At 43.2% G+C, this 17,175-nt stretch overlaps 1 protein-coding gene across 3 annotated transcripts in view; it reads right to left on the bottom strand.

The window, feature by feature from the left end:
* PIK3R1 (phosphoinositide-3-kinase regulatory subunit 1) overlaps positions 1 to 17,175 on the bottom strand; it is an 85,390-nt gene that overhangs the window by 15,901 nt on the left and 52,314 nt on the right. For 2 of the 3 annotated variants that reach the window (XM_068535443.1, XM_068535444.1), the window contains exons 3-7: positions 12,233 to 12,325; positions 11,719 to 11,793; positions 6,090 to 6,221; positions 5,109 to 5,310; positions 4,818 to 4,897 (exon numbers count right to left, since the gene is read on the bottom strand). In XM_068535443.1, coding sequence (XP_068391544.1) covers positions 4,818 to 4,897; positions 5,109 to 5,310; positions 6,090 to 6,221; positions 11,719 to 11,793; positions 12,233 to 12,325 — 582 coding nt within the window. Of the gene's footprint in view, positions 1 to 4,817; positions 4,898 to 5,108; positions 5,311 to 6,089; positions 6,222 to 11,568; positions 11,680 to 11,718; positions 11,794 to 12,232; positions 12,326 to 17,175 lie in introns of those variants that run through there. The other variant, XM_068535445.1, reaches the window with a different exon arrangement.

Genomic DNA, 17,175 nt, shown 5'->3' with positions numbered 1-17,175 from the left:
AGAGCACAAATAAAACTTCCTATTTTTTGACAAAACCTAGTACACGCCTTGCCTGCTTACTCCTGCCGCTCTAAACACGTGCAGCTTTTTCAAACTTTCACTTCTCACCTTTGAAACAACCTTCTAATGTCAGACCACATTTTAAACCCAATATAAAATAAATCAAGAGGAGAGTAAAACTCTTTGAAAGTCATTTCCTTCTACCTTAGTGCTTGCTTTAGTCTTGGTTGCAAACCAAGCCCAGAGCATTTAAAACAAGATTCATGAATCGGGCTCTTCAGGATGAATGTTTTGCAAATGCACCAGCGGTTAAAAATTAACTCTGACAGGTGTAGAAGGGCAGAGGGGAGAAAGAGTCATTTATTTTCCCTCTGGGCTTGAGGGTGCAATATTAGACTTCAATTATGCTACATTAATATTTCTGAATATATCCGTGAAATCTGAAATATGTAAATACACTTATAATGGGTTTCATTCAAAGGCACTCAGTGTTAAATGGCCCGTTTTTACCTTAGTTGCCCTATAGAAATCTACTTTAGCGACCTAAGGATCAGTAGGGTAAATATAACACGAAGTGATTCAAGAAAACCTGCTGTTCAGCTTTAACCCTTTTAAAGACTTTTAGTAACACAGAGAACAGCAAACTGTCAACCAAGTTCCGAGAACTTACTCTGTGCTTAGCCTTTCAAACCTTAGTTTCCCTCCCTACAGGGGGAGAAGCCTTCCTTCACAGGTGTGCTGGATGCATTAAATGAGCTGGTGTGTGAGAGTTCTTTGAGATCTCATTTGGATGATGATTATGCTGTGCCCAGTTCTACGCTATGAAGAGCTGAAAAGGAGAAGGCTGTGTCCTTGAGAAATGTAGCTAAGCTGATGAAACTAGCAGAACAACTACAGAACAGTTACATATAAGAGGACAAGGGGCTTAAGGACATAAATGTAGTGAATGGGTCACAACCCTGCACCTCAAGCAGGGGAGGAGCTCCCTGAGTGCAGATGAAGAGGATGGCACTGTTCGGGCCACTGGGGACGGCTGTGCACCGTGTGCACTGCGTAAAGGCACCTGGGCAAGGTGCGGGGGCGGGGGGGCGGCGCTGGGGCTGGTGCTGAGAGCCAGGCGCCTCCCCTCCCTGAGTCGCACACGGAGCAAAGGGCGTCAGACAAAGGCATCCTCCTCCCTCCAAGCAATGCGCCCACGGGGCAGCAGCTGCCCACTGAGTGTCCTTTTCAGACCTGCGTTAAGTCCCCTCCAGGCATCCTGAGGCCAGGCTCCGCTGGTCGGGAACATGGGAACGTGGGGCCAGTGGAGAGAACGGCCTGGTAGGATTCAGACGACACTAACCAGGAAGGCGGCTCGAGGAGATGGAGCTCTGAACGAGGCCAGCTCCGGCAGGGCCTTAAACACCAGAGCTGACACAACGACACTAAGGACATACTACAGGGTCGTGAGCTTCAGTACTCCTCACCTCATTTAACGCTCATAACCATCCCAGGAGAGAGGCGTTATTCCCATTTCACAGACTGGAACACCGTCTGGAAAGGCTGAATGACCTGGTGATGAACTCGGCAAGTAAGCAGCAAGAGTTGGGATTCACACCCAGACGTGACTTGCACTGTTCTTCCCACTGCATGACACATGACGGAGCGACTTTGAGCCTGACCCCCAAAGCTACAACAACTGCACTGGGGCTCTTTACTATATGTGACCCATAGGAGCAAACGTCACCTATCCTTGGTCGGTTGCTTGCTGGAAACTTCGGAGGACTTTTTGACTGGACGCTACAGGCAGTCCCGTTGCCCACGAAGTTTCCAGAAGCCCAGGTAGCAGACAGAGCAGCAGCCCTGGTGTCTGGGCCGGGTGCCCCCACCCCCGGCAGACCCACTCCGGCTCACACTGCTTGGGGTGGCACCAGGTGAAACCGTCAAGCTCTGTGGTCTTCAGTTTCTTCACGTGCCAGCGGAGAGCTGGACAATGCATTCAGCTCTCAAGTGATGCTTTTTATGACGCTGTCACCTAAAATACTTACTGCTTTTTCAAATCCAGTAAAAATATCAAGCTGTTATCTTTGTCCTTTCCAATTTATTCTGAAGAAATCTTTCAAACTCCTTGAACTGAGATGCTATTTCTCCTTCCCCTTTTCAAATTGTACCTATTCTTCGCAGCCCACTTCAAGTCCTTTTCTTTCCTATGAGCTTATCCTGTCTACTAAAAAGTCACCAACCAGATCTCTCGAATTCTTTTTATACTTACAGTACACACCCTCCCGCCCGGAATTTAATGAGACACTGTGTGCTAACGGGCCTTATTGCAACTGACACGCTGCCTCACACATCATTAGTCCTGCCTATCACCTCAAGTTCTAACTGATAACAACTAGAAAAGGTATCTGTTTGCCCCGTCATAGTCTTGCTAGTCCTCCACCCCCCAAATATCATTCAAGCACTCATTTCTATTCATGACAAAGTTACTGCAAATGAATGGTTTACGAGTGTTCCCTGGAGATGCGCGGTGCTGTGCTTCCCAGCCCACTGGGATGAGCACGTGCAGGGGTAATGACGAAAGACTCCATGAAAACATCCCATTCCTACCAGGCCAAAGAAGTCATTGCTCTAACCCAGGGTGCCCTGCCAGTCATCCGCACTGGAGCCGTTCCTGAATACAAAGGTGTTAATGAGGACGTTGTCCTGGGCTGGGGAATCTGTTTTCACCGGCGAGAGACGCTGAAGCAACCTTTTAATTCCAAAAGTCCCATACGATTTGCAGAATAGTTGACAGAGATCACACAAAGGGGGAAATGCCTCCAAGTAGGATTTAAAAATTACTTGGATGCAATTGTTTGGAAGAGGCTGCATGCGTTCTGGGATAGTCTAGCAACGTTCAAGGCTTTATGGATCGTTCTTCAACAGAGCTGATGGGACTAATCCATCTGCCTTTGAAACTGATACACCAATTTCTTAGTAGAAGGATGTAGGTAGGGTCTATGACATAGCAAGCAGTCTTAAGTGTGCATTATCAAAACAGTTGCAGATGAAGTTTTTCTTGGGTGGAATTAGGCTGAAACTGAGAAAGACGTTTAACCAGTTTACACCAGAAGCAGAAGCATTAAACTCCACCACTGATTCTACCACAACCCGTGTAGAAGAAATTCTCGAAAGCTCCATGGGATAAATTCGCTTGTGGGTATGCGTCAAGCCCTGTCTGGCTTTTAGCTTCCATGACTCCCCTCTCCAGAGAGCTGGCCATTGAGAAGACTGGGAACCTCCCCCGCCTTCCCTGCAAGCAGGGCCCAGCTCTCCCTGTCTCTGAGACGGACCTCCACACGGGTCAGGAGGAAGTGAAAGATCGTAGCTCGATCCTTTGGCCGGGGGTCCTGTTCTGTTCTTGCTGGTCCTCTTCCTTCCCACCCACGTGATCAGTCTAGGAGTGGGCGGTCAATAAATGGCTCCAGTGCCACGTTCACACCTGCCCCCGTCCCCTCCCCACAGGGTACTTCTAATCTATCACTGCGTCGTTTCCTACTGAGCCCAAAGGCAGCCTCTGAACACCAACACAGAGCTCCCAAATCCATTATCGAGTGACCCAAGCAGTCACACGATATGACACCTTTTGGTCACCCTCTGGGACTCCAGTCCTGGGCCGTACCCGTTGACAGATTTCTCTGATGCGGTTTACAATCCAGGGTATCCCTGTTACATATCCTGCTTGCTGGGATTTGGAACATTTGGAATGGACCAGGCTTGCCTTACGTAGTATTTATGCTGCCACTCTTACCTGTGGATCCCGTATTTTGGATCTGTCGACAGAAGCCCTTCCCAATACCTGTAACCCATCCCATCCTTTATCCCATCCCTACAGGTGGGTTTTAAGTCTAGGCCCTCACCTCTCTGTCTGCCCCTTCCAGATGCAAACAACTAAGCCTAGCTAGGGAACAGCTTAAAAAAAAAGCACAACATAGTCCGCCACTGCATGACTTATATCTGGGTCCCCACGTTTGCTCATACAGAGATGAGTTTGGTAATTTGCATGAGTTACTTATAATAAATAATAAATTCATGATGTTTTAATTAAATTCAAGACATAAATTCAGCCTACAAGCAACACCTTCTACTGGTCCTGAAACTCCACTTCACTTCTAGGGCCCTCATCACTTTCTAAATGACCAGCTCACTTTTAACCAGTATACAGCAAAGTAGGGTTGTTTAGACTTTCCACAGTAGAGGAAAAATACATCAGTTTAAATGAAATCCACTGCTAACTCGGTCTACATTTCCCGCTTTGTTAAACGGCTAATTGAATGCCAGCCTGCTTTCACAGAAGTGTCTGGCTTGCTCGAACTTGTTTCAGTAGACCCCTAGTTTCATACTGCTTGCATTATTAAAAATGTTTATTTTGACAAGACATTTCTCAGCCTATCTGCTTCCAAAAGACACATTCCAAAATACTTTAAATTATATAGTAATTATAAATCCCCTACTTCGTAAGTACGAGAAAGAAAAACAAAAATGTCAGCAACGAAAATCTACGCCATAATTTATGCAACAACCAGAAGCATCAAGTTAAGGGGGTCGGGGAGCTCTCCCAGCAACCCTCACCTGAAACCAAGACCATGTAAAATCCACAAATATCAAAAGCTGGATAATACTGACCATATGCGCTGCTGCCCAGCTATTTTTCCCTCAAGTCATAAGGTAACATGTTATTATGGATCTCAATTCCGCGAGAAACTTATGGCACTTCAGAGGAGACTGAAAGCCACCATTTTTCAGGCTCTAAAAAATAAACAGTGAGGGAATTTTAAATGTTCCGAAGGCATTACCTGGTGCAGGCTGGCGTTCATTCCATTCGGTGGAGATTAAAATTTCTATAACTTTTATGAGGTGTTCAGTATTCTCAGAACTGCAAAAAAAAAAAAAAAAAAAGAGATCCATTAGACACCTTTTCCCCTGAACAACAAACTTCTTTTCATTTCTGCATATTCAAGCGAATGTGTCTGATGGAACTACGTACATGCATTTGTGAACTGGTATCTTCAGAAGAAGCTTAATGACCCATAAACTTCGGGCTACCCTCATCACCCCAAAATCCAGGTTGCTCTTCTATCACTTACCTGGCTGCTGGGAATCTGAAAAGCAGGGGGCTGAAGAGTTCAGAGAGTACTCTTGCATTCAAAAGATTTTTGCTGGACGTTTGGGAGAGCTTGAAGAAATGTTTTAGCAAATACTGCAGCGTGAGCCAATACTGATGAGGTATGCTGGGCGACCTAATGAGCTTCTTCAACAGCTGGATGTATTCTTCTGAGCTTTGCACTTCTACAGGTTAAAAAAAGAAAGCAAGCAAGCAAAAGGAATAAGAGACCGTTTCTAGCTATTAGTGAATAAACACCTAGAAAATTTCTGTTCTAGCTACAGAGGGAGCATTTAAAACGAAGGGGTCAGAAACAGCAGACAATACATTTGCTCTTCTCATTAGAAGAGGCATTATGAGAAAGTCAAAATCTCAAGTCAAGTGGAAATGCAAGAAGCTCTTGGTGTACAAAACCACAAGAAGTTCTCTGTGTGCTGCCGTCCATGGAGTGGCTTCAAGTGTGATTGGCTAATTCAGAGGAGCATCAGATAAGTATCACAGGTTTTAACTTTGAAGGTTACGAACCACAATTTCCTGTCCCCAAAGCACTTTAACTGAGCATTAGCTCCTAAAACGGAGAGTCCTCTTCCCTCAACTCATTTTCTAATGGCCACTGGAGGAAGGTGATGGGAACATCCCCAGTCACTGGGTCCTAGTCCGGTTCCCTGAATCCAGTGATGGCACTTGGCACGCTGAGGCATTCGCTGACGTAGTGAACCTTAAAATACTGATAAAAGGTTAACAATTAGCCATTTCAACATGTGGACGGCCTTCCTAAGCAAACTAGAATCTGGCTCTTCTATCGGATGCCCTGGTAAGGGAGGGAATTTGTGCTGATGGGGGTGGGGGGCAGACCCCTCCTAACATTTTCTAAGAAATCTCTCGTTATCTGCAGCCCTTGAGTTGACAAGTACATCCACATCTCAACACACGTTCAGGGAGGTTCTCAGAAGACACAACACACCTGGGGCTAAAGAAACCATTTCATTGTAGATGGCTACTGGAATGACAGGATTTGGTAAGTCCAGGAGATAGCGTTTGAAAGCGTCTGCTAAGACGTGCACATCGATCATTTCCAAGTCCACGGAGGCAGCATCTATGATAGAAATATGCAAAAAAATTTTTTCAGACACTTTATGCATCGGTTGGGCCGGTTTTCTGAATGTGCGACTTCAATGTGACACACGAAAGGAAGAGTATGAGGCCAAATGTAAGATGCTTGCGTATTTATGAGCAGTGTTTCTTGCAGGGGTTGCTCCTGGCATTTCGAATAGAACATTTTTCCCTTGTGTAGGTCTGTCCCCCACCCTGTCAACATTTAGCATGAAGGCCCCTGCCCACGATGCCAGGAACACATTCCCAGACTTCGGGGCAACAAAAAACAGTGCTCCTGCTGTGGGCTGAACTGTTTCCCCTACAATTCGTATGTTGAAGCCCCAACTCCCAGCACCTCGGAATATGAATATATTTGGAGACAGGGCCTTTAAAGTGGTGTTTAAATTAAAATGGGGCCATTAGAGTGGGCCCTAATCAATTTGGCTGGTATTATAAGAGGAGGAAATTTGGACAAAGAGACACCAAGGGTGCACGTACCGAAGAAACCAAACCTGCCTTGATCTGGGACTTCTAGCCTCCAGAACTGTGAGAAAATAGATTTCTGTTTTTTAAGCCACCCAGTCTGTGGGATGTTGTTATGGCAGCCACAGCAAACAAATGCAGCCCCCCACAATGTTTGCAAGTACGTTCTGGACGGTGGTTCTGCCCTGAGTGAGAAGGGTTCTGTTCTAGGGATGGCGAATCACACAGTAAATGCTTCCTAAAATTGCAACAAGAAAACGTGACGTGCAAATCCATAGATTTCCTAAAATTTGAGTTGCTCAGTACTGCATGTCAGAATTAATACAAATTTAACCCAATAAAGTACAGACTGATTGATTAAACAGTAAGCTATTACAGAGTTTTAGCAGTCAGTCTCAAGAACGGCCATAAAAATGATGTGAACGTCTTTAGCATGTTTCTCCCTAGTTCTGACAGGGTATTCTGATTAAGGTATTACTAATCTAACTGGTGGGCACTGAACTATCTCAGAAGAAAGATAAGACATGCAGTCTGTCCAGTAAATCCTTCATCTGGAAAACAGGTCAGGCAATTCAACCCTGGGGTAGTACGAATCACAGCCGCTCTCTGAGTACTTGGGGTAGAATGAGACACACTGCCCGGTGGAAAGAAGGGGTGCTGCGGGCAGGGAGGACCACGGGCACTGCTGAGGGATACACACTACGGACAGGAAAGATGACTTGAGGGAAATTAGCTGGGGACTCGTGCACGTACTCAGTGGAGAACAGGGGACCTGACGAGCAAAATGCTGCATTTCTAAACAGCTTTATTAATCGTGGCGTTCAAAATAAGTCGGAAAGGAGCGCTGCTGGAAGTGCTGATACCACTTGTGGTAATTTGGATTTCAGGACCCTTAGAAACGTGTGAGACATTATCAAGAAGTAGCCTAACCAGGAGATTGACAGGACTGGGTTGTGGCCTAGGAGAGGATGAGAGAGAATCAGAGTTTACTCGCAGGTATTCAGCACGGGGAGGAGAAGTGGCATCCTGGATGCCCATGCACCAGGTGTGATATTATAAAGCACTTAGGCTTTGAGTTAACAAAGCTCCTTGGACGCATCGTCATCATCAGCCAAACCTGTCCCACTAACCAGGCAGAACTTATGAAAGATAATCGTACAAGACCATAAAGCTCAGGAAAGTCCTGAGCTGGTAGCAAATGTGGATAGGTTAGTTTGAGGAAAAGAAAGAAGCAAGGGCTTAAATCACTTAAATGTCCCACAAAGAACAAACCAGAGGCATATGACACCTCTGATAAGTGTGGGGAAGGGCAAGACTGGGTCTTTGCCTCAAGGGTCCACGTGGAAAGTAATGCAACTACTAGTGTGACTGTCACACAAAACTGTGCGTGCACCTCTGTTGGAGCATTCCATAGCCACCCACTCTACAGCAAGCTGCTGCCCCCTCCCCCCAAATTTGCCCCCTGTATACTTCACTTAATATCACTTTGCCCAGCCAATTCCTATCACTTAATTTGCTCACCCTAAAACACCATTTGGCGATGAGGTATAAACATGAAGATGCTAAAGGTTCCACACGTCCCCCCCCTGCAGGCAGGAGTCATCTCTCTACGACACCTGACACTTCCCACTACGGTAACTGCGAGTCTCTCTCCTAGAACTGACAGTCCCTCCAGGGCACGGAATGTGGCTCCCACCTGCTCTTCTCACATCCCTCAGTGCTCAGCAGAGAATGTGCTGGTTGAATGTTTGTGAGCTGAGCTACACAAAGTCCTGAGAGTAATGTTCATTCACTGAAGCCCTTCTCCAACACAGGAGGTGTATTCCAAAGAGCCTTTATAACCTTTGAATGAAATAACCTTATTCCAAGTCTTTGGATCAGCTCACCTGATGTCAACTTCCACTAGAGCCGATGTAGTGTGTTCTATTTATTTATAGACAACTTCCAAAGCTCCTTGGGGTTTCTGACTTCCATTCTAGCAGTCTCCTTTTCTGCATTAAAGCTATGCTAATGTGCTCTTCCAAGAGCTAGACACATCTGTCATGTGATGACAGTGGAAGTTAGTTCAGAGAGAGCCACCCAGTCTCTAGGTCTGGGTTGGGGCGTTTACACCCTCTTCTACCCTGCTTTTCTGAGTCTACTCCTGACGGGCGACCAGTAGACTCTCCAACACTTCACCCCTTCTCCCACTGGAATGGGGTCCCCCTCCCCGTCTGATCTCTATCTAAGTAAAGGGTTCTCCACTGGGGTCCTCAATTTTGCTGCCCCACCTCCACCCTTAGGAGACATCTCTCAACACCTGGAGACATTTCCGACTGTCACAACCGGGGGAAAATCTCACTGGCATCTGGTGGGTGGAGGCCAGGAGTGCTGCTGAAACCCTACAACGCACAGAACAGCCCCTTGACGACAAAGAATTATCCATCCTAAAATGTCCACAGTGCTGAGGCTGCAAAAGGCTGATTTTTAAAATTGAGGTATCTTGGGACTTCCCTGGCCGTCCAGTGGTGAAGACTCTGTGCTTCCAGTGCAGAGGGGAGTGGGATCGATCCCTGGTCGGGGAACTAAGATCCCACATGCCGTGTGGCACGGCCAAAAAAAAAAAAAAACCTCTACCGTTTCTTTAAAAAAAAAAAAAAAAAAATTAAAATTGAGGTATCTTGACATACAGCATTATAGCAGTTTCAGGGGTACCACAGAATGATTTGATGTTTGCATAGACCATTGTTAAACCATCACCACAGTAAGTCTAGTTAATATCCATCACCACACAGAGTCACACACATAGGTGTTTCTTGTAATGAGAACTTTTAAAGGAAAAGCCTGATTCAGGTAAAGAGAAACCAAAAGAGAGAGAGAAAGAGAGAAAGAAAATAATTTACACCATTACAATTAAAAAAAAAAAAAAAAACAAGAAAGAAATATTTTATTTTAGGGCAATATAGTGGGGGAAAAACAAGAATAAGGGCTTTGAGAGTCAGAACAATTTGGATGCAAGTCACAGCTTTACCATCAGCAGTTACTAATATTTATATCACAAGACTGATGTGTGGATGAAATAAAATAACTTAGTAGGTGCTAATAAATGTAGGCTGTTGTCCTCCACCCATGTCTGTCCTTTTCAGACATTGGTTAATTCATGGGGTTGGTTAAAAGCCATACTTTTTGTTTTTAGTGTAAGTGACTTATCTTTGAGCTTCCTCCAGGATATTATGATTTTTTATAGACTGAAAAATCCTCAAGCTGGAAACAGTCCTGGAGGATCCTCACTCCTAAATTGAGATAATGTTTACTCTTTTTGTTTTGTCACAAAATTCACTTTTATAGCACAGAATCCAAGGGAAACCAGTTTTCTATGTGTGTTTTGATCTCAAATGGGGAAAGAAAGCTGTCTGTCAAAATATCTTGTTGAAGTGAATTTGGGTTATTTATTCCATCTCACAGGTGGTGTGAAGATTTTTTTAAAGCCCAACTGCATCATTTTGTTTTTGGTCACACTTAAAAACGTAACCGCTCTTTCGCAAATAACTCCCATTTCATCAGTCTCTGAAGTCTAAACGTTTCCTGTGACTTTTAACATGTTCGATTTGACCAATTTTCTGACCAAAACATGTATCTCTCTTTCAATTGGCTAGGACAAAATTTGGTGTTTCCTTAACACCCTGGTAAAGCTGTTAGAGATAAAGAAAAACAAGTCCTTTCACCTTGATTTTTCTGCCAGTCAACTTCTAATGACCTACTCTGGATGTGTGTAGGAGGATGTGCCCTGTGTGTGTGTAAGACTGATTTCCACGTACAAAGGAAAAATGAAAGTTAAAAGAAAAATTTTTTTTTTCGGCTTCAAACATTTGGGCGGTGCATTTCAAGTAAAACTATCGAATGGTAAAGATCTAATCTCCTTTTTTTTTCCCCAGAAACATCTTTTCTAGAAATTTTCATAAGCTGCCTCATTTTGAAGCTGCCTCACACTTCAAATTTTTTCGTTTATTAAATGTCATGTGGGCATTCTTTGCATAACTGCACATCTGAAAGTGCTTCTTCCAAAACTGGGTTTCACTCCTTTTGGTTCAAACACCCAAATTCAGTTAAAATAGTGTGAGGCAAAAAATTATTAATAAAAAGAAAAGTACTGGGAGGGAATGAAGGATCTGAGAGATTCTAGAAGTTGATGTAGAAGATGACTTGCTAGAATGATGGCCAGTAAATTTACATTTGTACAGTTTTATTCTGTATGGCAAAGGAGGGAAGGGACAAATAATAAAGCCACCACCTGGTTAAATTAATTGATGTCATTTAACCAATGGTGTGCTTGAGCCGACTTGTACTGGCTCACAATTCTTCCCAAGAGTTCAGTGATAACACATTGGTAGCTTGAAATTAACCACGGTGAGAAGATTTGCACCACAGAAGTGGGTAAATGCTACAAACCAGGGCTTTTTTTCTCCCCCCAGAGAGTTGGCTTACCAGCACATTACAGAAGATAACAATATCATGATGTTACTTGATGTAAATATGGCATGAAAAGGCAAGCAAGCAAGGAAGGAAGACAGAAAGAAAGGGAAAAGAAAAGGAAAAAGAGAGAGAAAGGGAAAAAGGGAAAGGTCAGAAGAGACCTTTGTTAAATGACATAGACTTATAAATAACTTTTTAACTGGTCCAGATGAATTAGATGTAGCCAATGGCAGGGTCAGAGAAAGATGGTAGATAAGCAGAGGCAGAGAAATCCCAAGATGCTTCTCTCCTCTGCAGTTTCTACAGCACCCAGAGGCTCACGGCTGTGATGACAGCCAAGTACCTGCAGGCAGGCAGCCATACACACCCCGACCCCAACTCAGGAGACAAACATCAGAGGTCTGCCCTCTTACCATAACAGGGCAGAGGGAAGTGTGCATATTTCGGAGCTCCCTTCAAACTGAGAATGTCGCACAGTTAAGCTCACACGTTTTGTGCTTTCCCTGAAACAGAAAGGTGAGAATCGTCTTTCCCATGTGTATTTCTAGCTCTGTGACACTCACCACCATCAAGGAGCTGTCGTAATTCTGCTGGGTTGCTGGAGCTCTGTGTTCTGTATAGAGTTGGACATTCCAGACCTAGGACACAAAACAGACCGAGTATGCAAAACACAGCTCTCCGGGGAATGTGTGAGCCTGCGGCCAGAGAGACATTCCAGTTTCCATCCAGTGTCTATTCTAGACGTGTACCAAATATTCCTGGAAGTCAACTCCTACTATTCATCTTATCTGGCATGTCAATAACTTTGGCAACATCACCTGGCCACTGAGGAGCAAGTTAATTCTCTTTATTAAAATAGGCAGAAGTTAACGGTTTCCATACAGTAACTACATGTCAGTGCAGAGTCAGAAGTCAGACCAAGATTATCTCCCCAGGTCACTGCAACAAACAGCTTGTGGGTCCAGCACAGGTGGCAAGGAGTGTATTTAATGAATGTCCACCAGACAAATACAAATGATAACACCCGCGAAATCAGGCCATAACCCGTTAACCGATCCGCTCTACCAGCTGGATTACCTTTCTTTTCAATGGCTTCCACTAGCTTGATAAGAAGCGGTGGAGCAACGTCAGGAGGGGCGAACTGCTCTGCAAGGTCTGGAAGAGTCGAAGCTGCAAATAAACACAACTGCGCGGTTATGGTTAATCGGGGGTAATCCAACGCAGTAAACGTCAGTGAAGATGACTGGAACACGAGGTCATGTAGTTCTACTGGGATGGCAGCAACCTCAGGCCGGAAGGAGAGAGAGCCCGTACTGGGCCCTGTGTTTAGAAGGCTCCTTGCGGGCTGCCCCCCAGCTGTGCCTCTTCCCACAGTGTGATGAGTTTGGGGGGCCAAGGGGACACGCCCACTGCTTCTCTCCTAGGACACACTCTGAACACTTCCCAGAAGCTCGGAATCCCTTGCCCCAGTGGCCTCTCGGGCCTCTTCCCCAGGTCCATCCTCCCCGGGGCAGACCTCCCTGCAGGGGCGCCCCTTTGGACCTGGGGAGTGGGGCTCAGGGTGGAACGGAGTCTGGACGTGCAAAGGTCCTGGCAGCGCAGGGCCAAGCCAGGGGTGGGCTGGGAACCAGCTCTCCCCGTGTCACCACACTCTCGGGCAGAACTGAGAACCCAAGAACTCTAAATCCAAATCTGGCTTCCTGGTCCTTGTGAAGAAATAACTGTCCAGGTAGGAGAATGGAACATATCTTATTGAACAGTCTGTTAACTATCAATATATGACTTATAACTTTAAAATATTCAGACACAGGCTGCTTGGGCTTCCTTTTGTACTTCTGCCCCAAGCCCCACAAATGGCGGGGTGGGCTTAATATCAGATCCGAAGCCAGGACAAATGATCCCTGGCCACTTGAGACTCAAATTAAATCCCCATGGACCTACTCTTGAAAAGCCTTTATTTGCTTACATATGTTTTGGTCAGTTAATATCTTAAGAAATGTGATGCTTTCATGAACTTGTTTCCACGCTTTTATTTACATGTTTTACCAAATGATACAAAGGAAAAAAAGAGTCTAACTGGATGACACAAATAATGCCCTTCAACATAACATTGATAACTGTATTTTCACTCCAAAAATATATGAAAGTAAAGTACAAATATTTTTCTCATAGTATACCAGAAGAGGGAGCTAAATGTACTCATCTCAAATTTCTCAAAGTGCAAAATATAGGTGAAATGACAGTCTTCATGAAAATACCTACATGTGCAGTCTGTTTATCAGCCATCAATAAATAATTTGTAGACACTTACGGTTCAATGCGGTGTATATACTCTCACCTAGGAATAGTTAATATAATCTAATAAGAAAGACTAAATATTGACAATTTTGTTTCAATGAGATTTTCGTGGTGTGATTTTTATTATAAGCCATATATCATGTTAAGCACATTTCTAATGAAGCCCATCTTTCTAACAGAGTCAGCATAGAAAAACAACAGATTCACAAGACAATAGTCAAGTGAGATTATGTTAAATTTTGACCTTAGAGAATTAAGTATGATTTACGTCATTTCGGAAACCCAGACCCTGTAGTAGAAGACCCTTTTAGGTGGCACTATTTCCTGAGACAGACAGTAACGTGATCTTGCCACCTAACGCTATTAGCCATTCCAAGTACCCAGGATAAAAGGAGAAGAGCTAAGTTATGGAAGAAAATCCTATAGCAGCCCTCTCCAGAAGAACTTTCTGTGATGATGGAAATGTTCTATTAGTTGTGCTACCCAACAAGTGCTCCTGAGCACTTGAAACGTAGCTATTGCAACAGAGGAAGTGAATTTTTAATTTTCGTTGATTTAAAATGAGATAGCTGTACGTAGCTAGTGACCACACTATTGAAGAGCGCAGTCCTATAGCCTGAGCAAGAGCAAGTGTTGTCAACAACAGATGAAAGATTCCTGAGTTGACTTCGTGCTACAAAGACCCCACTAAAAGCTGTCCTGGAGGACGTGGCACCTGGACACGGGGCTTATCAACATCTGAACGCAGGGCACAGAAAATTTATCACTCAGTTTCCTGGGCCACTTTGTCCTACTGCAACAGCACTTGAACACATTTCGCACTTCATGAAAGCAGGACAGATATGCCGCTGACTTTGCCAGACAGTCACGATGCAGACAGCTGAATGGACACTTCATCTCACTGGTGTTTCCCCCACTGGCCTGTGCCTGTGGATCATCTGGAGAACTTGCTAGGAAGACAGAATGCTGGGTATGACTACCAACCCCCAGAATCAGAATATCCAGGAATGGAGCTAGTCACCTGTTTTGGGTTAGTAATAACTTTTAGGACATGCTATATATGATAAGCAAATCCATGCGGGTGACCCCCAACCCCTGCCTGAAAAAATCCAGCAATGACGTCGCCCAAATCTGTTAAAATAGGAGTATACCCGAAAAGCACTTAAAAATACAAATATCTTGGGGTGGGGGGAGGGATAAATTAGGAGGTTGGGATTAACATATACACCCTACTTTATATAAAGTAGATAACCAACAAGGACCTACTGTACAGCACAGGGAACTAGACTCAATATTCTGTAATAACCTATAAGGGAAGAGAATCTTTAGAATATATATACGAAACTGAATCGCTGTGCTGTATATATACCTGAAACTAACACAATACTGTAAATCAACTATACTTTAATAAAAAACACAAATATCTTGAAAGTTTCATAGTTTTTTTTTTAGTTAAAAGCACTGTAAAATAAAAAAAGAAATACTATAAAATGAAAGAGCATAGCATCTCATTCCTCTGATAAATTATAAACTACTTCCCTTTGCCTTAGATTATCAGCTCACAAAAATAGCCTCCCTCATAGATGCCTTCTACACTGAACAAAATGAAATATCATCCTATCGGCACATGTAACAGAAGGAAAACATAAAGGCAGAGATATGGTGTAGAGAAATATTATTAATCAGGACTCACTGGAGCGTCTCTTCTTAGCCCTCTCCAACTTACAGATCTCAGCACAGCCAAATGCAAAAAGCTAAAGATTAAACAGTACATGCATGAACCCACATATCCACACGACACTCATCCAACTAACATGCCTCGTTCCTCTTTTCCTTCCCTCATAAATTACACAGGCATTTTTTTAAATTAAAAAAAGAAAAAAAACCCCTTAAAGTTGGCAACTAAAAATGGAATTACTTAATAAAGGGTTATCTCCTTTCAGAATCTTATCAACGCGATCATTTCTGCAGGCAGATATGACAGTTAAATTAAGTGATAATTAAAGATTTCACCTAATTGTGATTGAAATATGCACCCAAGAGTTGTTATACTACTGGGTTGGCAAATACGACATATAAAATTGTTTCTGCCACTCTTATTTCTTCACTTCAGCTTGAAGAAGGAGGGAAAAAAAAAAAAGCCTGTCCTTAGTCCTTTCAATGTTTCTTTGGCAAAACAGGGTAGTTTACTTTCCATGCAGCATATCCTGAGCTGCAAAGTATCATTTGTTTCACTCATACAAGTACTACATGAAGTTTCTAAAAAGCATTGTGATGGCTATCAGGTATCTATAACAACATTTTTCTCAAAGTACACCCCAGAATACTTTAAAAAGATAAAAACTAGACGAATATATTAGGAAGTACAGGTACTCCTTTGTAACATATCGAGTGAATTTACCACTGAATTTTGTTAATATTGAAAAAAGCTTATTACCCAAATGTATAAAGCATCATAACTGATCAAAGTTTTTCAATGGGAGTTTTAAAAGGTAAATTTTACAAAGAGACAAGGTTTTTTAAAATAGCAATTCAAGGATTTCCTATTCTCTAGTACAATATCTATGATTCAATCCATTTCCCCTTTAAAATATTTAAACATATGGGACGTGGAAGCTTCACCCAGTTAAGCTTTTAAAGTTCACATTTTCTACTTTGGGCAATAGGATCAATTAACAGTGAAAGTCTAAAAAGCATTCTAAAGCAAAATATTAATTATTTCAACAATCCTAAAGTCAACTATTCCTTTCATTTGATTAAATACACAAGGTCGATATTTATGCTTCCGTTAGATCCCATTTTAAAAAATTCCAACAGGAAACGACAATGGCTAGGAAGTACCAAGTTTGGCAAGTTGTTCTTTGAAAAGTCCGTGATAAAGTACCACATCATACAGTTCAATACACTAAAACATAACGGAACTAAATATATATATATATATATATATATATATATATATATATATATATAGACACACACACACACACACACACAAAATGTAGAGATTGTACCTGGTGGCTATTAAACAAAACACAAATTAGCAGAGCATGATACTCATCAAGTTCACATGTAAATTCTCATTTGATTTCACCTTTCAGGCAGATTTTTATATCTGAATGAGGAATGTTTTTTGGTTTTTGAATCCTGCTGTAGCCAGATGTACACGTCTGGAGAGCCAAGTCCCACTCTTAAAACTGGGTGAATTTTAGATTCCTCTGTGACAAGCCAACACCAGTTTTTCACTTAGCTGAATCGCTTTTCATCAAAAGAAATCAGTATTACTAAAGGAGAAAGAAGATAAGAAAGAAGAGCAAAAGGGTCTAAAAGCGGTGGTGAAGCCAAGACATGTATCGTTTCAAAAGAAGAGAGGAATCAGTCTTTAACAGGAACACCAATGAAATAGGTGTCCCAGGTTGTAGAAAGAATTTTTGATGACACATCATCAGTGCCGCGTTTTCCACTAGTTCTATTTTCCCCCTTTGCCCTGGTGACAAGGAGTCACACAGAAGAGAGCCTTCTCTCCTGACTTAGGCCCTTCCCAAATCACTAACAGGGACAGGCCTGAACAGTCCCTGGGCACCAGTGGTGTGTGGGAGATAGTGGCATTCCTCACGTTAAATGGTGCCAACGCCGCTACAAAGTGCAAGATGAAACCAGCACACAGCTGCACCTTTTGGAGGCCTTCTCCATAAAAAAGGATATTTTAGAGTTAGTGCCTGGAA

This window comes from Eschrichtius robustus, chromosome 2, assembly GCF_028021215.1.
Source record: "Eschrichtius robustus isolate mEscRob2 chromosome 2, mEscRob2.pri, whole genome shotgun sequence".
Lineage (NCBI taxonomy): Eukaryota > Metazoa > Chordata > Mammalia > Artiodactyla > Eschrichtiidae > Eschrichtius > Eschrichtius robustus.
The sequence above is the reverse complement of the archived record's forward strand: the minus strand, read 5'-3'. Positions and strand labels throughout refer to the sequence as shown.